Below are 18,059 nucleotides of genomic sequence, written 5' to 3' on the forward strand. Positions count from 1 at the left end.
AGTGTATTAGAAAGCAACTGATTTCTCTGCATTGATTTTGTATCCTGTCCCATTACTGAATTGCTCTATGAGTTCTAGTATTTTGGGGGTGGAATATTTTGGATTTTCACATAAAGTGTCATGTCATCTGCGAAGAGAGAGAGTTTGACTACTTCTCTGTCAATTTGAATAGATTTTATTTCTTTTTGTTGTCTGATTGCTGTTGCTAGAAATTCTAGTACTATGTTGAACAATAGTGGCGAGAGTGGGCATCCTTGTCATGTTCCTGATCTTATGTGAAACACTCTCATTTTTTCCCACTGAAGATGATATTCACTGTGGGATTTTCATAGATGGATTTTATGAACTTGAGGATTGTTCCCTCCATCCCTATACTCTGAAGAGTTTTAATCAGGAAAGGATGTTGTATTTTGTCAAATGCTTTTTCTGCATCAATTGAGAGGACCATATGTTTCTTCTCTCTCCTCTTATTAATGTGTTCTCTCACATTGATTGATTTGTGAATTTTGAACCAAACTTGCATCCTGGGGATAGATCCCACTTGGTCTTGGTGTATGATCCTTTTCATGCATTGTTGGATCCTATTAGCTAGGATTTTGTTGAGAATTTTGGAATCCATATTCATCAGGGATATGGGTCTGAAATTCTCCTTTGGATGAGGTCTCTGCCTGGTTTGGGGATTATGGTAATGCTGGCCTCATAGAATGAGTCTGGAATCTTTCCTTCTGTTTCTATTTTGGAGACAGCTTCAGTAGAATAGGTATTATTTCTTCTTTGAATGTTTGGTAGAATTCTCCAGGCAATCCATCAGGCCCTGGACTCTTGTTTTTTGGAAGGTTTTTGATCACTGTTTCAATGTCGTTAATGGTTATTGGCCTATTCAGGTTGTCAATTTCCTCCTGTTTCAGTTTTGGTAGTTTATAGGTTTCCGAGTCACCATCCATTTCTTCCAGGTTGCTTAATTTATTGGCATATAGTTGTAGATAATAATTTCTAAACATTATTTCTGTTTCCTTGGTGTTAGTCGTGACCTCTCCTCTTTCATTCATAATTTTATTAATTTGGGTCCTTTCTCTTTTCTTTTGGATAAGTCTGGCCAGTGATTTACCGATTTTATTAATTCTTTCAAAGAACAAGCTTCTAGTTTCATTGATCTTCTCTACTGTGTTTCTGGTTTCTAATTCATTGATCTTTGCTCTAATCTTAATTATTTCTCTTCTAATGTTTCACTTACGCTTTATTTGTTTTTCTTTCCCCAGTTAAGATGTAAAGTTGTCTTGTGTATTCAGAATTTTTCTGTTTTTTTGAGTGAGGCTTGGATGGCTATGTACTTCCCCTTTAGGACTGCCTTTGCAGTATCCCATAGGATTTGGACCACTGTGTTTTTGTTCTCATTGCTTTCCATGAATTGTTTAAGTTCTTCTTTGATTTCCTGGTTGACCCAAACATTCTTGAGCAGAGCGGTCTGTAACTTCCAAGTGTTTGAATTTCTTCCAAGAATTTCTTGTGATTGAGTTCCAGTTTTAAAGCATATGCAGGGAATAATCTCAATCTTTTGGTATCAGTTGAGACCTGATTTATGACCCAGTATGTGGTCTATTCTGGAGAAAGTTCCATGTGTGCTTGAGATTGAGTATTCTGTTGTTTTAGGGTGGAATGTTCTGTATATATCTATGAAGTCCATCTGGTCCAGTGTGGCATTCAAAGCTCTTGTTTTTTGTTGATTTTCTGCTTAGATGATCTGTCTATTGCTGAGAGTGGAGTATTGAGGTCTCCTACAATTAATGTATTGTTATCAATATGACTCTTTATTTTGGTTAACAGTTGGCTTATGTAGATGGCTGTTCCCATGTTGGGGGCATAGATATTTACAAGTGTTAGATTTTCTTGTTGGGTCTACGGCCATACCACCCTGAATGCGCCTGATCTTGTCTGATCTCAGAAGCTAAGCAGGGTCGGGCCTGCTTAGTACTTGGATGGGAGATTTTCTTGTTGGATAGACCCTTTAAGAATGACATAGTGTCTTTCTGTGTCTCTAACTACAGTCTTGTTTAAAATCTAATTTGTCTGATACAAGAATCACTCACCCAGGTTTCTTTTGAGGTCCATTGGCATGGATGATAGATCTTGATCCCTTTACTTTCCATCTGGATGTATCTTTAGGTTCAAAATGAATCTCTTGTAGACAGCATATGGATGGGTCCTGTCTTTTTATCCAATCTGCAACCCTGTGCCCTTTTTCGGGAGCATTTGGGTTGTTCACGTTGAGAGTGATTATTGAAAGATTTGAATTTATCATCATCATGTTGCCAGTGAAGTTCTTGTTTCTATAGATTGTAAATTTCTGTTCTATATCACTCTTGGGGTCTTTCTCCTTTTATAGAACTCCCCTTAATAGTTCTTGCAATGCCGCCTTAGTGGTCACATATTCTTTCAGTTTCTGCCGGTCTTGGAAGTTCTGAATATCTCCATCCATTCTAAATGACAGCCTTGCCAGATAAAGTACTCTTGGCTGCATGTTCTTCTCGTTTAGTACCCTGAATATGTTTTGCCAGCCCTTTCTGGCTTACCAGATCTCTGTGGATAGGTCTGACATTATTCTGATGTTCCTCCTTCTGTACATAAGGAATCTCTTCCCCCTTATTGCCCTTAAGATGGTTTCGTTGGTTCCAAGATTTGCGAGTTTTACTATTACATGTTGGGGCTTTGGCCTGTCTTCCTTGATCTTGGCAGGGGTTCTCTCTGCCTCTAGGACACAAATGTTTGTTTCATTCCCTCATTAGGGAAGTTCTCAACTCTGATTTGCTCCAATATATCTACTATTCCTCTCTGTCCACCCCCTCAGGGATGCCAATAATTCTGACATTGGAACGTTTCATGGTGTCACTTATTTCTCTGATTCTGCTTTCATGGACTTTGAGTTGTTTCTCCCTGGCCTCCTCTTTTTCCTTCTTTTCTATCAATTGGTTTTGTAGATCATTAATTTGTTCTTCTGCCTCACTTACCCTAGCTGTTAGATTATCTAGATTAGATTGGATTTCACTGAGAGCATTTTTAAGTTCTGCCAGTTCAGCTTTCATTTCTGCCCTTAGGGACTCTATGTTGCCATTAATCGATTTCTCCATTCTAGCTCTTGTCTTTATAACTGCTGCCTTGTCGTCCATTTCTGACATCTTGGTTATATCTGTGGCAGAAGTCACAGTCTCTGAGTCTTTCCTACTTTGGGTGTTCCTCCTCCTAGTCATTCTGTTGAGGGGTGGTTGAGGGAATGTACAGAGTTCCAAATTATTGTCCACAACCCAAGCAAGATGCACCTGTTTTATAGGGACCTTAGGGTTGTTGGACTCCTAATTTTCCAGCCTGTCTTCTGGGGAACGGGCCTGCCACGCTATTACTCAGGCAACCCTGTTTGGGAAGAGCTGCCCTGCTCCCTGTGTTGGAGAGATGGGCCAGTGAAAACGGGTTTTGGGGGGCTTTTGTTCTCTGGCGGCTTTCCCTGGCAGCTTTCCGCATCTCTTCAGAGAGTCAGAGCAGAAGAGATTGTTTCCAACACTCTGCCTAGAGCAGAGAAATCACAGTCTGTTCTTCATTGAGCTCTTCAGGCCACACTACCTCCATTTCTGTCTGTGCTGCTATAAACTGCAGCATCCTGAGTTGTGCGCCCCTCAACCGTGCTCCCAGTCCTCACCTCCAGGTCAGGGCACAGGTGCAGGTCTCTGCCCTTTGTGCTTCTAAAACAGCCAGCCACCCCCAGTTCACATGTGCGACCCCACTGCTCCAGGTTTCAGTTCAGGGAGCTGCCCTAAAGTCGTTCCCTACTTCTAGAGGTCTGCGAGTCTGTGCCCTGTCCTCATGCAGGAGGCTAACACTCACTGGTGGTGTAGGATCCCCATGGCTTCCTCCCCCTTCTGATATCTGCCCACAGAATCAAGTCTCCCTGCTTCATATCTCAAAACCAACTGCCTGCGATATTTGTTTGTAGAGATCCAGATCTATCTTCTTACATCTCAGGCTGATTTCATGGGTGTTGAGTGGTCTGGCAGATATCCAGCTCACTTCAGGGAAGCAATTGGAAGAGGGCTCCCTACACCTCTGCCATCTTTTCTTATTCCTCCATTTTAAATTTATTTTTGTGTATGGTATAAATAATTAGTCCAATTTCATTCTTTTACATTTTGCTATCCAGTTTTCACAACACCATTTGTTGGAGACTGTCCTTTTCCTGTTGGATATACTTCCCTGTTTTGTCAGAGATTAATTGACCACACAGTTGTTGGTTCATTTCTGCTTTTCTATTCAAATCCATCGATCTATGTATCTATTTCTGTGCCAGTACCATACTGTTTTGTTTACTACAGCTTTGTAATACAACTTGATGTCTGCGATTATGATGTTTCTAGCTTTGCTTTTCCTTTTCAAGATTGCTTTGGTTATTTGGGCTCTTTTGTGATTCCATACACATTTTAGGATTGTTTGTTCTATCTCTGTGAAAATGTTGTTGGCACTTGATATGGATTGCACTAAATGTATAGATTGATTTGGGTAGTATAGACATTTTTGCAATGTTTTTTCTTCCTATCCATGAGCAAGGAATGTCTTTCCATTTCTTTGCATCATCTTGAATTTCTTTCATTAGTTTTTTTTTTTTTTTTAGCTTTCAGAATACAGTTCTTTCACCTCTTTGGTAAGTTTTCTTCCCACATAACTTATGGGTTTTGGTGTAATTGTAAATGAGATTGATTCCTTAATTTCTCTTTCTGCTGCTTCATTATTGGTGTATAGAAATACAACAAATTTCTGTACATTGATTTGGTACCCTGTTATTTTACTGAATTAATTTATCACTTCAAAGCAGGTGTTTTTGGTGGACTCTTCTGGGTTTTCTAAATAGAGTATCATGTCATCTACAAATACTGGATATTTTACTTCTTCCTTACTGATTTGGATGCCTTTTATTTCTTTTTGTTGTATAAGTTATGTCTCTAGGACTTCCAGTAGTATGTTAAATAAAAGCGGTGAGAGTGGACATGTCTGTCTTGTTCCTGACCTTAGGGGAAAAGCTCTTGTTTTTCCCCCATTGAGGATGATATTAGCTGTGGGCTTTTCATATATAGTCTTTATTATGTTCATGGGTGATCCCCTCTAAGCCTACTTTGTTGAGGGTTTCTTATCATGAATGGATGTTTTAAGCTGTCCAATGTTTTTTCTACAACCATTGGAATGATCATATGGTTCTTATCCTTTTTTTTTATCAATGTGGTATATCATGTTGATTGATTTGCAAATATTGAACCAAACAAGCAACTCAGAAATACATCTCTCTTGATCATGGTGAATGATTTTTTTAATGTATTGTTGAATTAGATTTGCTATTATTTTATGGAGAATTTTTGCATCTGCATTTATCAGAGACATTGGCCTGTAGTTCCCTTTTTTAGTGGTGCCTTTACCTGGTTTTTGTATGAAGGTAATGCTGGCCTCATTGAGTGAATTTGGAAGTTTTCCTTCTTTTTCTATTTTTCGGAATATTTTGAAAAGAATAAGTATTAACTCTTCTTTAAATGTTTGGTAAAATTCTCCTGTGAAGCCATCTGATCCTAGGCTTTTGTTTGTTGGAAATTTTTTGATTACTGATTCAATATCTTTGCTAGTTATTGACCTCTTCAAGTTTTCCAATTCTTCCTGTTTCAGTTTTGGGTAATTTGTATGTTTCTAGGAATTTATGCATTTCTTCCAGATTGTCCAATTTGTTGGCACATAGTTTTTCATAATACTCTTAGAATTGTTTGTATTAAAAAAAATAAAAAATAAAAAATAAAGAATTGTTTGTATTTCCATGGTACTGGTTGCCATTTCTCCTCTCTCATTTGTGATTTTATTTATTTGGGGCCTTTCTCTTTTCTTATTGATAAGTTTGGCTAGAGGCTTATCAATTTTATTATTTTTTTCAAAGAACCAGCTCCTGTTTCATTGATCTGTTCTACTCTCTTTTTTGTTTCTATATTATTTATTTCTGCTCTCGTTTTTATTATTTCCTTTCTTCTGTTGGCTCTAGGCTTTGGTTGTTGTTTTTTTTCTAGCTCCTATAGGTGTAAGGTTAGGTTGTTTATTTGAGATTTTTCTTGCTTCTTGAGGTGGGCCTGCATGGCTATAGACTTCTCTGTTACAACTGCATTTGCTGTATCCCAAAGGTGTGGGACCATTGTGTTGTCTTTTATTTATTATTTATTTATTTTTACTTTTAAAATTTTTTTTAATTTAAATTCAATTAGCCAAGGTATAGTACATTATTAGTTTTTGGTACACTGTTCAATGATTCATTAGTAGAATATAACACACAGTGCTCATCCCAACACATGCCCTCTTTAATTCCAGGGACCCAGTTACATCATCCCTCCCCCACCTCCCTTTCCGCAACCCTTAGTTTGTTTCCTAGAGTCAAGAGTGTCATATGGTTTGTCTCCCTCTCTGATTTCTTCCCATTCAGTTTTCCCTCCATTCCTATATTGTCCTCTGCACTATTCCTTATGTTCCACATATGATTGAAACCATATGATAATTATCTTTCTCTGCTTGACTAATTTCACTTAGCATAATCCCCTCCAGTTCCATCCATGTCAATGTAAATGGTAGATATCTGTCCTTTCTGATGGCTGAATAATATCCCATTGTATATATGAACCACATCCTGTTTATCCATTCATCTGTTGAAGGACATCTCTGTTCCTTCCATAGTTGGCTATTGTGGACTTTGCTGCTATGAGCATTGGGGGTGTGTGTGCCCCTTCTTTTCACTAATCTGTATCCTTGCGGTAAATACCCAGTAGTACAATTGCTGTATTCTGTTGTTTAGGATGGAATTTTCTGTATATATCTTTGAAGTCCATCTGGTCCAGTGTGTCATTTAAAGACCTTGTTTCCTTGTTGATCTTCTGCTTAGATGATCTGTCCATTGCTGTTTGTGGGGTGTTAACGTCCCCTACTATGATTGTATTATTATCAATGTGTTTCTTTAATTCTGTTATTAATTGCTTTATATAATTGGCTGCTCCCATGTTGGGGGCATAGATATTTATAATTGTTATATCTTCTTGTTGGATTGACCCTTTAAGTATAACATAGTGTCCCTCTACATCTTTTACTACAGTCTTTAGTTTAAAATCTAATTTGTTTGATATGAGGATTGGTCCCCCAGCTTTCTGTTGAGGTTCGTTAGTGTCGTAAATGGTTTTCCATCCCTTCACTTTCAATCTGGAAGCGTCTTTAGGTTCAACATGAGTGTCTTATAGACAGCATATGGATGAGTCCTGCTTTTTTATCCAATGTGATACTCTGTGTCTTTTTATTGGAGCATTCATCCCATTTAAATTTAGAGTAACTATTGAAAGATATGAATTTAGTGCCATTGTATTGCCTGTAAAGTCCCTGTTTCTGTAGATTGTATCTGTTTCTTTCTGGTCTATCTTACTCTTGGGGTCTCTCTTCACTTACAGAATTCCCATTAATATTTCTTTCAGTGGTGTCTTGGTGGTCACGTATTCTTTCAGTTTCTGTCTTCTGGAAACTCTTTATCTCTCCTTCCATTCTGAATGATAGCCTTGCTGGATAAAGGATTCTTGGCTGTATGTTCTTCTCATTTAGTACCCTGAATATATCATGCCAGCCCGTTCTGGCCTGCCAGGTTTCTGTGGATAGGTCTGATATTATTATGATATTCCTCCCTCCATATGTAAGAAATCTCTTCCCCCTAGCTGCTCGCAGGATAGCTTCCTCGGCTTTAAGAATTGCAAGCCTCACTATTATACGTTGGGGTGTTGATCTATTTTTATTGATTTTTGGAAGGGTCTTCTCTGCCTCTTGGGCATGAATGTTTGTTTCCTTCCTCAGATTAGGGAAGTTCTCAACCATGATTCACTCAAATATACCTTCAAGCCCTCTCTCTCCCTCTCCACCCCCTCTTGGATCCTGATGATCCTGATATTGGTTCTTTTCACTGTATCATTAAATTCTGTATGTATCTCTTCATATGCTATGAGTTGTTTTTTCTGTCTTTTCTTCAATTTCCTTCCTTTCCATCAGCCTGTCTTCTAGATCACTTATTCTCTCTTCTGCCTCATTGACCCTAGCTATCAGAGCATCCAGTTTAGAATGCATCTCATTCATATCATTTTTAAGTTTGGCCTGATTAAATCTCTTTTCTGTCCTTAGAGATTCTTTATTGTCACTTATGCTTTCTTCAAGTCTAGCTATTTACTTTATGATTGCTATCCTGAATTCTGTCTCTGACATCTTACTTATATCCATATCGATTAGCTCTGTGGCAGAGAATACTGCCTGTTTTGTTTTGCTGTTGTTTTGTTGTTGTTGTTTGTTTGTTTTTGCAAGTTCTTCCTTCTAGTCATTCTGTCTTGAGAACCATGAGTGAGTGAATGAACAGAGTCCGAAATATCAAACACGACCCAAGCAAGATGCATCCTGGAGCTCAATATACTATTTTCCCCTGGCGTTGGAATTTTACCATCTAGTGGGATCCATAGGCTTGTCATCCACCTGTTCCTGCAGTCTGTCTTCTGGGGGAGGGGCCTGCTGTGTTTTTTCCCAGGTATCCCTGTCTGGGTGGAGTTGTCCCAACCCCTGTCAGGGAGATGGGCTCAGTGCAAACTGGTCCTCTGTGTGGCTTTTTTTCCCTGGAGGCTTTACATACCTCTTCAGAGGATCAGAGGAAAAATGGCCATGCCCAAACCTCTGGCCCAGAGCAGAAAGATCACAATGTGCCTTCTTTAATAAACCTTCCAGGACAAACAGTCTGTACTTCTGTATGTGCCAAAAACCACAGCCTTCTTTGGTGGGTGCCCATGCAACTCTTTCAGAGGTAGTCCCAGGAGTCCTGGAGTGTCCCTGCCCTTTGTGACTCTAAAACCACAAGCAGCAGCGGGCTCATGCATGCACCTGAAAGCTGCTGGATCCTGTCTGGCTGCTGCCTTAATGTTCTTTCTGGGCTGCTACAACCCTGAGAGCTTTTGCCCAGTCATAGGTGCAGGTTCCAGTCCTTTTCAGCCTGCTCAGGAAAAGAGTGATCACCGACAAGGCTGGCTCATGGTTTATGGTGACCAGAGCTGAGAGCCCTCTCCTAGGCTCACTGATCATAACCTGTTTCCTGGTTCCACTGTTCAGACACTCTACTGTTTCAGGCAACCCCATTTGCTCTGTGACTCCTCAGATCCTGAGACCACAATGTCCCACCTAGAATTCTGCCTTTTCATTTCCAGAGCCCCTTTCAGAGAAGGATGTCTCTCATTAGAGCAGATTTCTAAGGGTTCTGATTTTGCATTCCAGTGTTATATCACATTCCAAGAGCCAGCTTATGGAGGCTGCCTCTCCTTTCTGTTTATCTTTTGATATCTCCCCTCAGATTCAGAACTCTGCACATCCTACTTTGCAAAAAGCAGCTGCTTTTATACTTGTAGAGATCCATATATATATATTCTTACATCTCAGGCTGATTTTGTGGGTGCTCAAAATGATTTGATAGATATCCATCTAAATTCCAGGGACCAGTTGAAATGGGATCCCCTACTCCTCTGTCATATTCTATTTCTTTATTTTAATTCAATTAGCCAACTTATGTTCCATTGTATATGTATACCACATCTTCTTTATCCATTCATCTGTCAAAGGATATCTCTGCTCTTTCCACAGTTTGGCTATTGTGGACATGGCTGCTATGAACATTGGGGTCCAGGTGCCCCTTCAGTTCACTACTTTTGTATCCCGTGGTAAATACATAGTAATGCAGTTGCTGGGTCATAGGGTAGCTCTATTTTTAACAGCTTGAGTAACCTCCATACTGTTTTCCAGAGTGGCTGTACCAGCTTGCATTCCCACCAACAGTGTAAAAGGTTTCCCCTTTCTCCACATCCTCACCAACATTTGTTGTTTCCTGTCTTGTTAATTTTAGCCATTCTGACTAGATCTAGTCAAGAAATGGGCAGAAGACATGGACCATCATGTTTTCACTTTGTTTTGTTTCCATATATTTTTAAAATCTCTTCAGTTTCCTGTTTTTTTAATAGAAGCAATGTCCATGATAGCCAAACTATGGAAAGAGCCTAGATATCCATCAACAGATGAATGGATAAAGATGTGGTCTGTGTGTGTGTGTGTGTGTGTAGTGGAATATTACTCAGGCATCAAAAAGAATGAAATCTTTCCATTTGCAACCTCGTGGATGGAACAGAGAAAAATAAATACCATATGATTTCATTCGTATGTGGAATTTAAGAAACAAAATAGGTGGTCGTATGGGAAGGGATGGAAAAATAAAAAGATGGAATCAGAGAGGGAGACAAACCTTCCTATACTTAAGACAAACTCTTAAGTATAGGAAATACACTGATGGTTGCTAGAAGAGAGGTGGGTGGTGGAATGGGGTAACTGGGTGATGCGCATTAATGAGGACACTTGATGTAATGAACACTGGGTGTTATATGTAATTGATGAATCACTAAACTCTACCTCTGAAACTAATAATACACTATATGTTAATTAACTGATTTTAAATAAAATTAAAATTTTAAAAAGAATTGAAAAATAAAGAAAACAACTGAAAATATAATACTGAAAGAGTAAATAATCAAAAAAGCACAAATGCTGTATACCGTGTTCCCCAAGAGCTGAAGTTTTTTTATCCCTCTATGATTAGTAAACTTGGTGTAAGCTATTTGTTTGTGCTAATCTTTTGTGGAGTGGCCTGTTCCACTGATTCTCAAGTGCCCTTCCCGTAGTGGAAATGTGCCTCCCTTGCCAGGAGGCCGGGCTCTTTGTAAGTGGCTCCTGATTTGAATATGTGGTGCTGTTTTGCTCCCTGAAAGCTTTCAGCACCAATGGGACGGATGAAAATGGTGGTTCCCTGCCCTTTAGCCCTGGATCTGAATGTTTACCTCCTTTACTCTTCACTGAGCCCTCACAGAAAAACGCTCTTGTCTCCCTCCACTCTCGTTTCCATCAGAACTCCATGTTCACCATGCCTGTGAGCATTTTTATCTCAGGCACATGACTCTGTTTCAATACTCCAAATTTTTTGGACTCCTGTGACATGGACCTGTGCTGTTCCTCCTGGGGGAGGGAGGGGGGTCTCACCATGCTTCTGCCTTTTGCTGGACCCCTGCCAGGAAAGTGGTCACATGGCCATGCAGGGGTTCACAGTTTATGGCAACATGGGGCAGAAAACGGGCACCTAGACTCACTGTTTTCAGGTGCCACCTACCCTTGCTCCCATGCCTGAGAACTCTGCAGCACTAAGGCACACCCATTCTTCTTGTGACTCTGGGAATCCTGCGACATGCCGTCCCACCTAGGCTTCCGCCGTGCTTCTTCACCTGAACACCTTTAACCAGGCACCTCCCCCACTGTAGCAGACTTCTAAAAATTCCAATTTTGTGCTCTCCTGCTTATAATATTTTTCAATAGCCTCCTTAAGCAGGCTCCCTCCCCTCGGCCATATCTTCTAATATATCACCCCAGATTCACATCTCTGCACCTCCTACTTTCTAAAAAGTAGTTGCTTTTCTATTTGTAGAATTGCAACATTTTTTTCTCAAATCTCTGATTAATTTTGCAGGTATTCAGAATGATTTGATAACTATCTACCTGTATTCGAGGGACCAGACAAACTTATGGTCCCCTACTCCTTTGCCAAGGGAGTTACCCCTCTCCCAGTTTGACTTTATTTTTGTGTACAGTGTAAGCAATTGGTCCAGTTTCACTCTTTTGCAAAAGAATGAATCCAAGTTTCCCAACACCATTTGTTGAAGAGACTGTTTTTTCCCCATTGCATAATTCTTGTCTCCATTGTTGAAGATTGACCATGTTATCATGGGTTTATTTCTGGGCTTTCTATTCTGTTCCATTGATCTATTTTTTTTGTTCCAGTACCATACTGTTTGATTAATACCACTTTGTAATATAACTTGAAACCTAGAATCAAGATACCTCCAGTTTTGTTTTCTTTTTCAAGATTTCCTTGGTGATTCTTGTGCTTTCATACAAATTTTAGCATTGTTTGTTCTAGTTCTGGGGAAAATGTTATTGGTATCTTGATAGGGATAGCATTAAATCTGTAGATTGCTTTGGGTAGTATAGACATGTTAACAATATTTGGTTTTCCAAGCCATTAGCCTGGAATGTCTTTCCATTTGTTTGTGTCATCTTTAAAACCTTTCATCAATGTACCACAGTTTTCAAAGTACAGTTCTTTCACCACTTCAGATAAGTTTATTCCTAGATGTTTTATTACTTTTGTTGCAATCTTAAATGAGATTTTTTTTAATTTCTATTTCTGGAGCTAGATTATTAGTCTATCAAAATACAATGGAGTTCTGTACATTGATTTTGTATCCTGTGATTTTACTGAATTCATTTTTCAGTTCTAGCAGTTTTTGTTTTTGTTTTTGGTGGAGTCCTCAGTATTTTCTACATATAGTATCATGTCATCTACAAATAATAAAAGTTTTACTTCTTCCTTACCTATTAGGATGCCTTTTATTTCTTTTTGTTTTATAATTGCTGTGGCTAGGATTTCCAGTATTGTGTTGAATAAAAGTGGTGAAAGTTGACTTCCTTATCTTGTTCCTGAACTTAAGGGAAAAGCTCTCAGTTTTTCACCACTGAGGATGATGTTCACTGTGGACTTTTCATATATGGCCTTTATTATGTTGAGATATGTTCCCTCTAAACTTATTTTGTTGAAGGTTTTTAATCATGAAAGGATGCTGTACTTTGTCAAATGATTTTTCTGCATCTATTGAAAGAATCATATGGTTTTTATTCTTTGTCTTATGTGATGTATCACATTGAATGATTTGTGAATATTGAACCACGCTTGCATCCTGGGAATAAATCTCACTTTATTGTATTGAATTTTTAAAAATGTATTGTTGGATTCAGTTTCCTAATATTTTGTTGAGAATTTTTGCATCTATGTTCATTAAGGATATCCTGTAGTTTTCCTTTTTGTTGTGTCTTTATCTGGTTTTGGTATCAGAATAATGCTGACCTCATAGAATAAATATGGAAGTTTTCCTTCCCCTTCTATTTTTTGGAAAAGTTTGAGAAGAATAGATATTAACTCTTCTTTAAATGTTTGATAGAATTCACCTGTGAAGCCATCTGGCCCTGGGCTTTTGTTTGTTGGGAGTTCTTTGATTACTGATTCAATACTTTGCTGGTAATGTATCTGTTCAAATTTTTTATTTCTTCCTGATTCAGTTTTGGTAGGTATTTATAGGAATTTATAGGAACTTATCCATTTTTTCTAGGTTGTCCAGTTTATTGGCACATAATTTTTCATAATATTCTCTTATGTTTCTTTGTATTTCTAAAGTGTCAGTTGCTATTTTTTCTCTTTCATTTCTGATTTTGTTTATTTGACTCCTCTGTTTTTTTTTTTTTTTTTTTGATGAATCTGGCTAGAGGCTTATCAATTTTATTATTTTTTTTTAAAAGAACCAGCTCCTGGTTTCATTGTTCTATTCTATTGTGGGGTTTTTTTTGTTTGTTTTTTGTTTTTTTGTTTGTTTTTTAGTTTCCATATTATTTATCTCTGCACTAATCTTTATTATTCCTTTTCTTCTGCTGTTTGGGGCTGTGTTTGTTCCACTTCTAATAGCTCCTTTAGGAGTAAGGCTTAGGTTACTTATTTGAGATTTTTCTTGCTTCTTGCTGTATGCCTGCATTGTTATAAAGTTCTCTCTTAGAACCTCTTTTGCTGCATCCAAAAAGTTTTGGACCATTGCAGTTTTATTTTCATTTTTCTCCATTTTTGTTTTTTATTTCTTTTTTGATATTTTGTTGACTCATTCATTGTTCGGTGGCATATTAATTAACCTCCATATATGTTTGCTCTTTCCAGATTTTTTCTTGTGGTTGATTTCTACTTTCCTTGTTTTGTGGTCACAAAAGATTCATGGTATAACTTCCATCTTTTTAATTTGTTGGGACTTGTTTTGTTACCTAATATGTGCTCTATTCTGGAGAATGTTCGGCATGCACTTGAAAAGAATGTGTATTCTACTCTTTTAAGATGGAATGTTCTGAATAAATGCATTAAATAATCTGGTCCAGCGTGTTATTCAAAGCTATTATCTCCTTGTTGATTTTCTGCTTAGATGATCTGTCCATTGATGTAAGGGGGATGTTAAAGTCCATTACTGTTTTCATATTACTATGGATTAGTTCCTTTATATTTGTTATTGTCTTATGTATTTGGGTGCTCCTGTGTTGGGTGCATAAATATTTACAATTGTTATAACTTGTATTTTTCCCTTAATGATCGTATAGTGCCCTTCTTTGTCTTTTCTTACAGTCTGTTTTAAAGTTTATTTTGTCTGGGTGCCTGAGTGGCTCAGTCAGTTGAGCTGAGCATCTGCCTTCTGTCTGATATAAGTAATGCTACCCTGGCTTTCTTTTCACAGTCATTTTCATGATAATTTTTTCCCCATCCCTTCACTTTTGTTTCTCCATCCCCTCACTTTCAATCTGCATGTTTCTTTTCATCTGAAATAGTCTCTGGTAGGCAGTATATAGATGGGTCTTGTTTTTTCATCCACTTGATCACTCTATGTCTTTTTTTTTTTTTTGAAAATGTACTAAAATTTAATCATCCAAAAAAGCTGTAATTTAATCTGACAGTAAAACACAAGAAGCAATATTAGAGTTGGTTTAGTATATTATATATTTTAGCTTTGAAAGCCATAGAAATCAGTTATCCCAGTTTTTTCCTATAAAAGACCCATTTTTCCAAAGCATTATGCACAATTTTAATTAGAATATAATGACAGAATGATATTTCATAATTTTTAAATATAAAATGAAGTCAATGACTCAAAAAGTTATCTGCTGCAATGAGTTTGAGGGGAAATTTCATAATCTATATCATTACAGATATAAAGTATAATGGTTCAACTTTTAGTTCTTGACAGGGAGGAATCATGATAAAAAGGTCAATATGAAATCATCTGATTATAGTAGCAATATCTAACATTTGAAATGCATCCATGCTCTTTTGTATAATCATATTAGAGTCAAGTATATTTATTTTCACATCTGTTATAACTGCTATTGCAAAGGAGAAATACTATTGTCTTATTTTCCAAGAGATATACACAGAGCAATTTTTTTTTTCTCCAGGGAATCTGTGCAAACCAATATAAGATTTAAATTCTTCACATAATATATAAAACAGGAGAAGCCTCTTCAGATTTAATTTTTGAAGTCTGGAATGCTGGCACTTCCCAATTAGGCAACAGTTCTTCATTCCTGTAATCTGGCTCAGAGCTGCTGCTCACTGTGGGTCTAAAGCAGAAGGCATGATTTCTTTTTAGGCTTCTTCTTTTCCACTGGTGTTTTTCTATTTATCTGTCTGACCAGGTCATAAAATATCTCATTAACGTTGATCTTTGACTTTGCAGAAGATTCTAAAAAGGCACAGTTACACCACTGTCTTGCTAAATTCTGACCCTGTTCTTTGCCAACTACTCGCTCATCTTCCAGGTCACATTTATTGCCAACCAAAATCATTGGAACATCTTCTGTGTCCTTAACCCGTAAAATCTGTTCCCTCAGGTCCTGTAAGTCATTAAACGTGGACTGAGCTGTAATAGAATATACTAGTGCAAACCCTTGGCCATTCTTCATATACAAATCCCTCATCGCTGTAAATTGCTCTGTTCCCACTGTGTCCAGGATTTCGAGCATACACTGTTGGCAATCTACTTCAACTTGCTTTCTGTAGGAATCTTCTATCGTTGGGTCATATTTTTCAACAAAAATTCCCTGAACAAACTGAACTGTCAGAGCGGACTTCCCCACGCCTCCTGAACCAAGGACCACTAGCTTGTACTCACGCATGATGTGGTCTGTTTAAATACCGGCAATCCCCCCGGTCCGGCGCCTCCTCCACCTCCTCCTCCACCTCCTCCCTTTTCTCGGCCGTGGCTCCTGCTTCGGCTCTGCGCGGCGGCGACGGCGGCGGCGGCGGCGGCCTCGACAGCGGCGGCGGCGGCGGCCTCGACAGCGGCGGCGGCGGCCCACTCTATGTCTTTTGATTGGAGCATTTATCCCATTTACTTTCAAATTAATTATTAATAAGTATTTTCATTGCCATTTGTTGCTTTGTGGTTGTTTTGTAGATCTTTTCTGTTCCTTTCTTCCCTTGCTCTCTTCTTTCACCATAAGTTGGTTTTCTTTAGTGATATACTTAGATTCCTTTCTCTTTATTTTTTGGGTATCTGTTACTGGCTTTTGATTTGTGGTTTCCATTAGGTCTGTGTATAACATCTTCTGCATATAGTAGTCTATATTAAGTTGATGGTTGCTTATGTTTGAACCCATTCTTTTTTTTACGATTTTATTTATTTATTTGACAGAGAGAGAGAGAGAGAACACAAGCAGGGGGAGTGGCAGAGAGAGAGGGAGAAGCAGGGTCCCCGCTGAGCAGGGAAGCCCATGCAGGGCTCGATCCCAGGACTCTGGGATCATGACCTGAGCCGAAGGCAGATGCTTAACCAACTGAACCACCCATGCACCCCTGAACCCATTCTTTACTCTTCTCACCCCCACGTTTTAAGTACATGGTGTCATATTTTACATCCTTTTATTTTGTGAGTCCCCTTACTGATTTTTAGAGATACACTTATTTTTATTGCTTTTGTTCTTCTTACTTCCCTTACTCCTATTTATGGTCTTTCCTTTCCACTCAAAGAGTCCTCTTTAACATTTTTTAGGGCTGGTTTAGTGGTCATGAACTCCTTTAACTTTTGTTTGTCTGGGAAATTCCTTATTTATTCTTATATTCTGAATGATACACTTATCCTCATTGGATAGAGTACTCTTGTCTTCAGATTTTTTTCCTTTCAGAACTTTGAGTATATCATGCCACTTTCTTCTAGCCTGCAAACTTTCTGTTGAAAAATCTGCTGATATGGGCTTTCCCTTATATGTAATTGTTTTCTCTTGTTGCTTTTAAAATCCTGTATCACTACTTTTTGCCATTTTAATTATCTGCGTATTGGTGTCAACCTCCTTGAGTTCATTTTGTTGGAGGATCACTGTGCCACCTGAATCTGATTTTCTGTTTCCTCGTCCAGATGTAGGAAGTTTTTAGTTATTATTTCTGCAAATAAACTTTCTGTCCCCTTTTCTCTCTCTCTTCTGGGATTCCTATAATGTGAATGTTATTATGCTTGATGGAATCACTGAGTTCCCTAAGTTTATTCTCATTTTGCATATTTTTTTCTCACTGGTCAGCTTGATTACTTTCCATTACCCGTCCTCAAGATCACTGATTCATTTTTCTCCTTTTTCTATTCTGCTATTTATTTCATCTATTTTATTTTTAATTTCATTTATTGTGTTCTTCATGTCTGATTGGTTCTTTTTTAAAATCTCTTTGTTAAGGGTCTCACTGATGCCCTCTACTGTTTTCTCATGTCTAGTGTGTATCTTTATGATCATTACTTTAAATTCTTTATCAGGCATGTTACTTATCTCCATTCACTTAAGTTCTTGCTGTAATTTTATCCTGTTCCTTCATCTGGGATATATTCCTCTGTCTCCTCATTTTGTCTAACTCTCTGTGTACTTTTCTGTGTGTTAGGTGAGTAAGCTACATCTCCTGCTCTAGAAAGTAGTGGGATGAGTGTGCACTCTTAACAAGGTAGTGCTGGCCCTTTGCCAGAAGGGATGTGTCTCTGCTGCAGAGACTGGGGCTTGCTGGGTCCAATCTGCAATAGTTGCCTGAGTAGGGCCCACAGTTTTAACAAGGTGTGCTTGGTCTCTGGGAGATGTCTGGCCACTACCACTGTTCCCAGAAAAAAGGTACTGTTTGGAGACGAAATTTGGCAAGATTTGTGTTGGTCTTCTGGGGAGGGGGATCTGCAGCATCAGGACTGAGACAGGCCTGGCTTGGAGGGGGCTGGGTGTTGTGTAAGCAAGTTAGGTAGTGAATGCTGGCAAAGTGCTGTTTTCCACAGATGGTGTATGTTTATGCTGAGGGATATGGG

The 18,059-nt window shown here is 38.4% G+C and overlaps 1 protein-coding gene across 1 annotated transcript; it reads right to left on the minus strand.

Annotated features, from left to right (window-relative positions):
* Positions 1-14,642: 14,642 nt before the first annotated feature.
* Positions 14,643-16,057, minus strand: LOC123841681 (ras-related protein Rap-1A-like). The gene has a single exon (XM_045871223.3). It carries the CDS (start codon positions 15,904-15,906, stop codon positions 15,352-15,354), a length of 555 nt encoding a protein of 184 aa, XP_045727179.1. The 5' UTR covers positions 15,907-16,057; the 3' UTR covers positions 14,643-15,351.
* Positions 16,058-18,059: the final 2,002 nt, after the last annotated feature.

The sequence above is a fragment of the Mirounga angustirostris genome, unplaced genomic scaffold (assembly GCF_029215605.1).
Source record: "Mirounga angustirostris isolate CCGP_5_RB_7025 unplaced genomic scaffold, mMirAng1.0.hap1 SCAF_11, whole genome shotgun sequence".
Lineage (NCBI taxonomy): Eukaryota > Metazoa > Chordata > Mammalia > Carnivora > Phocidae > Mirounga > Mirounga angustirostris.

Coding starts and splice junctions, on each gene's coding strand:
- LOC123841681 (XM_045871223.3), bottom strand. CDS start 15,906: ATGCGTGAGTACAAGCTAGTGGTCCTTGGTTCAGGAGGCGTGGGGAAG.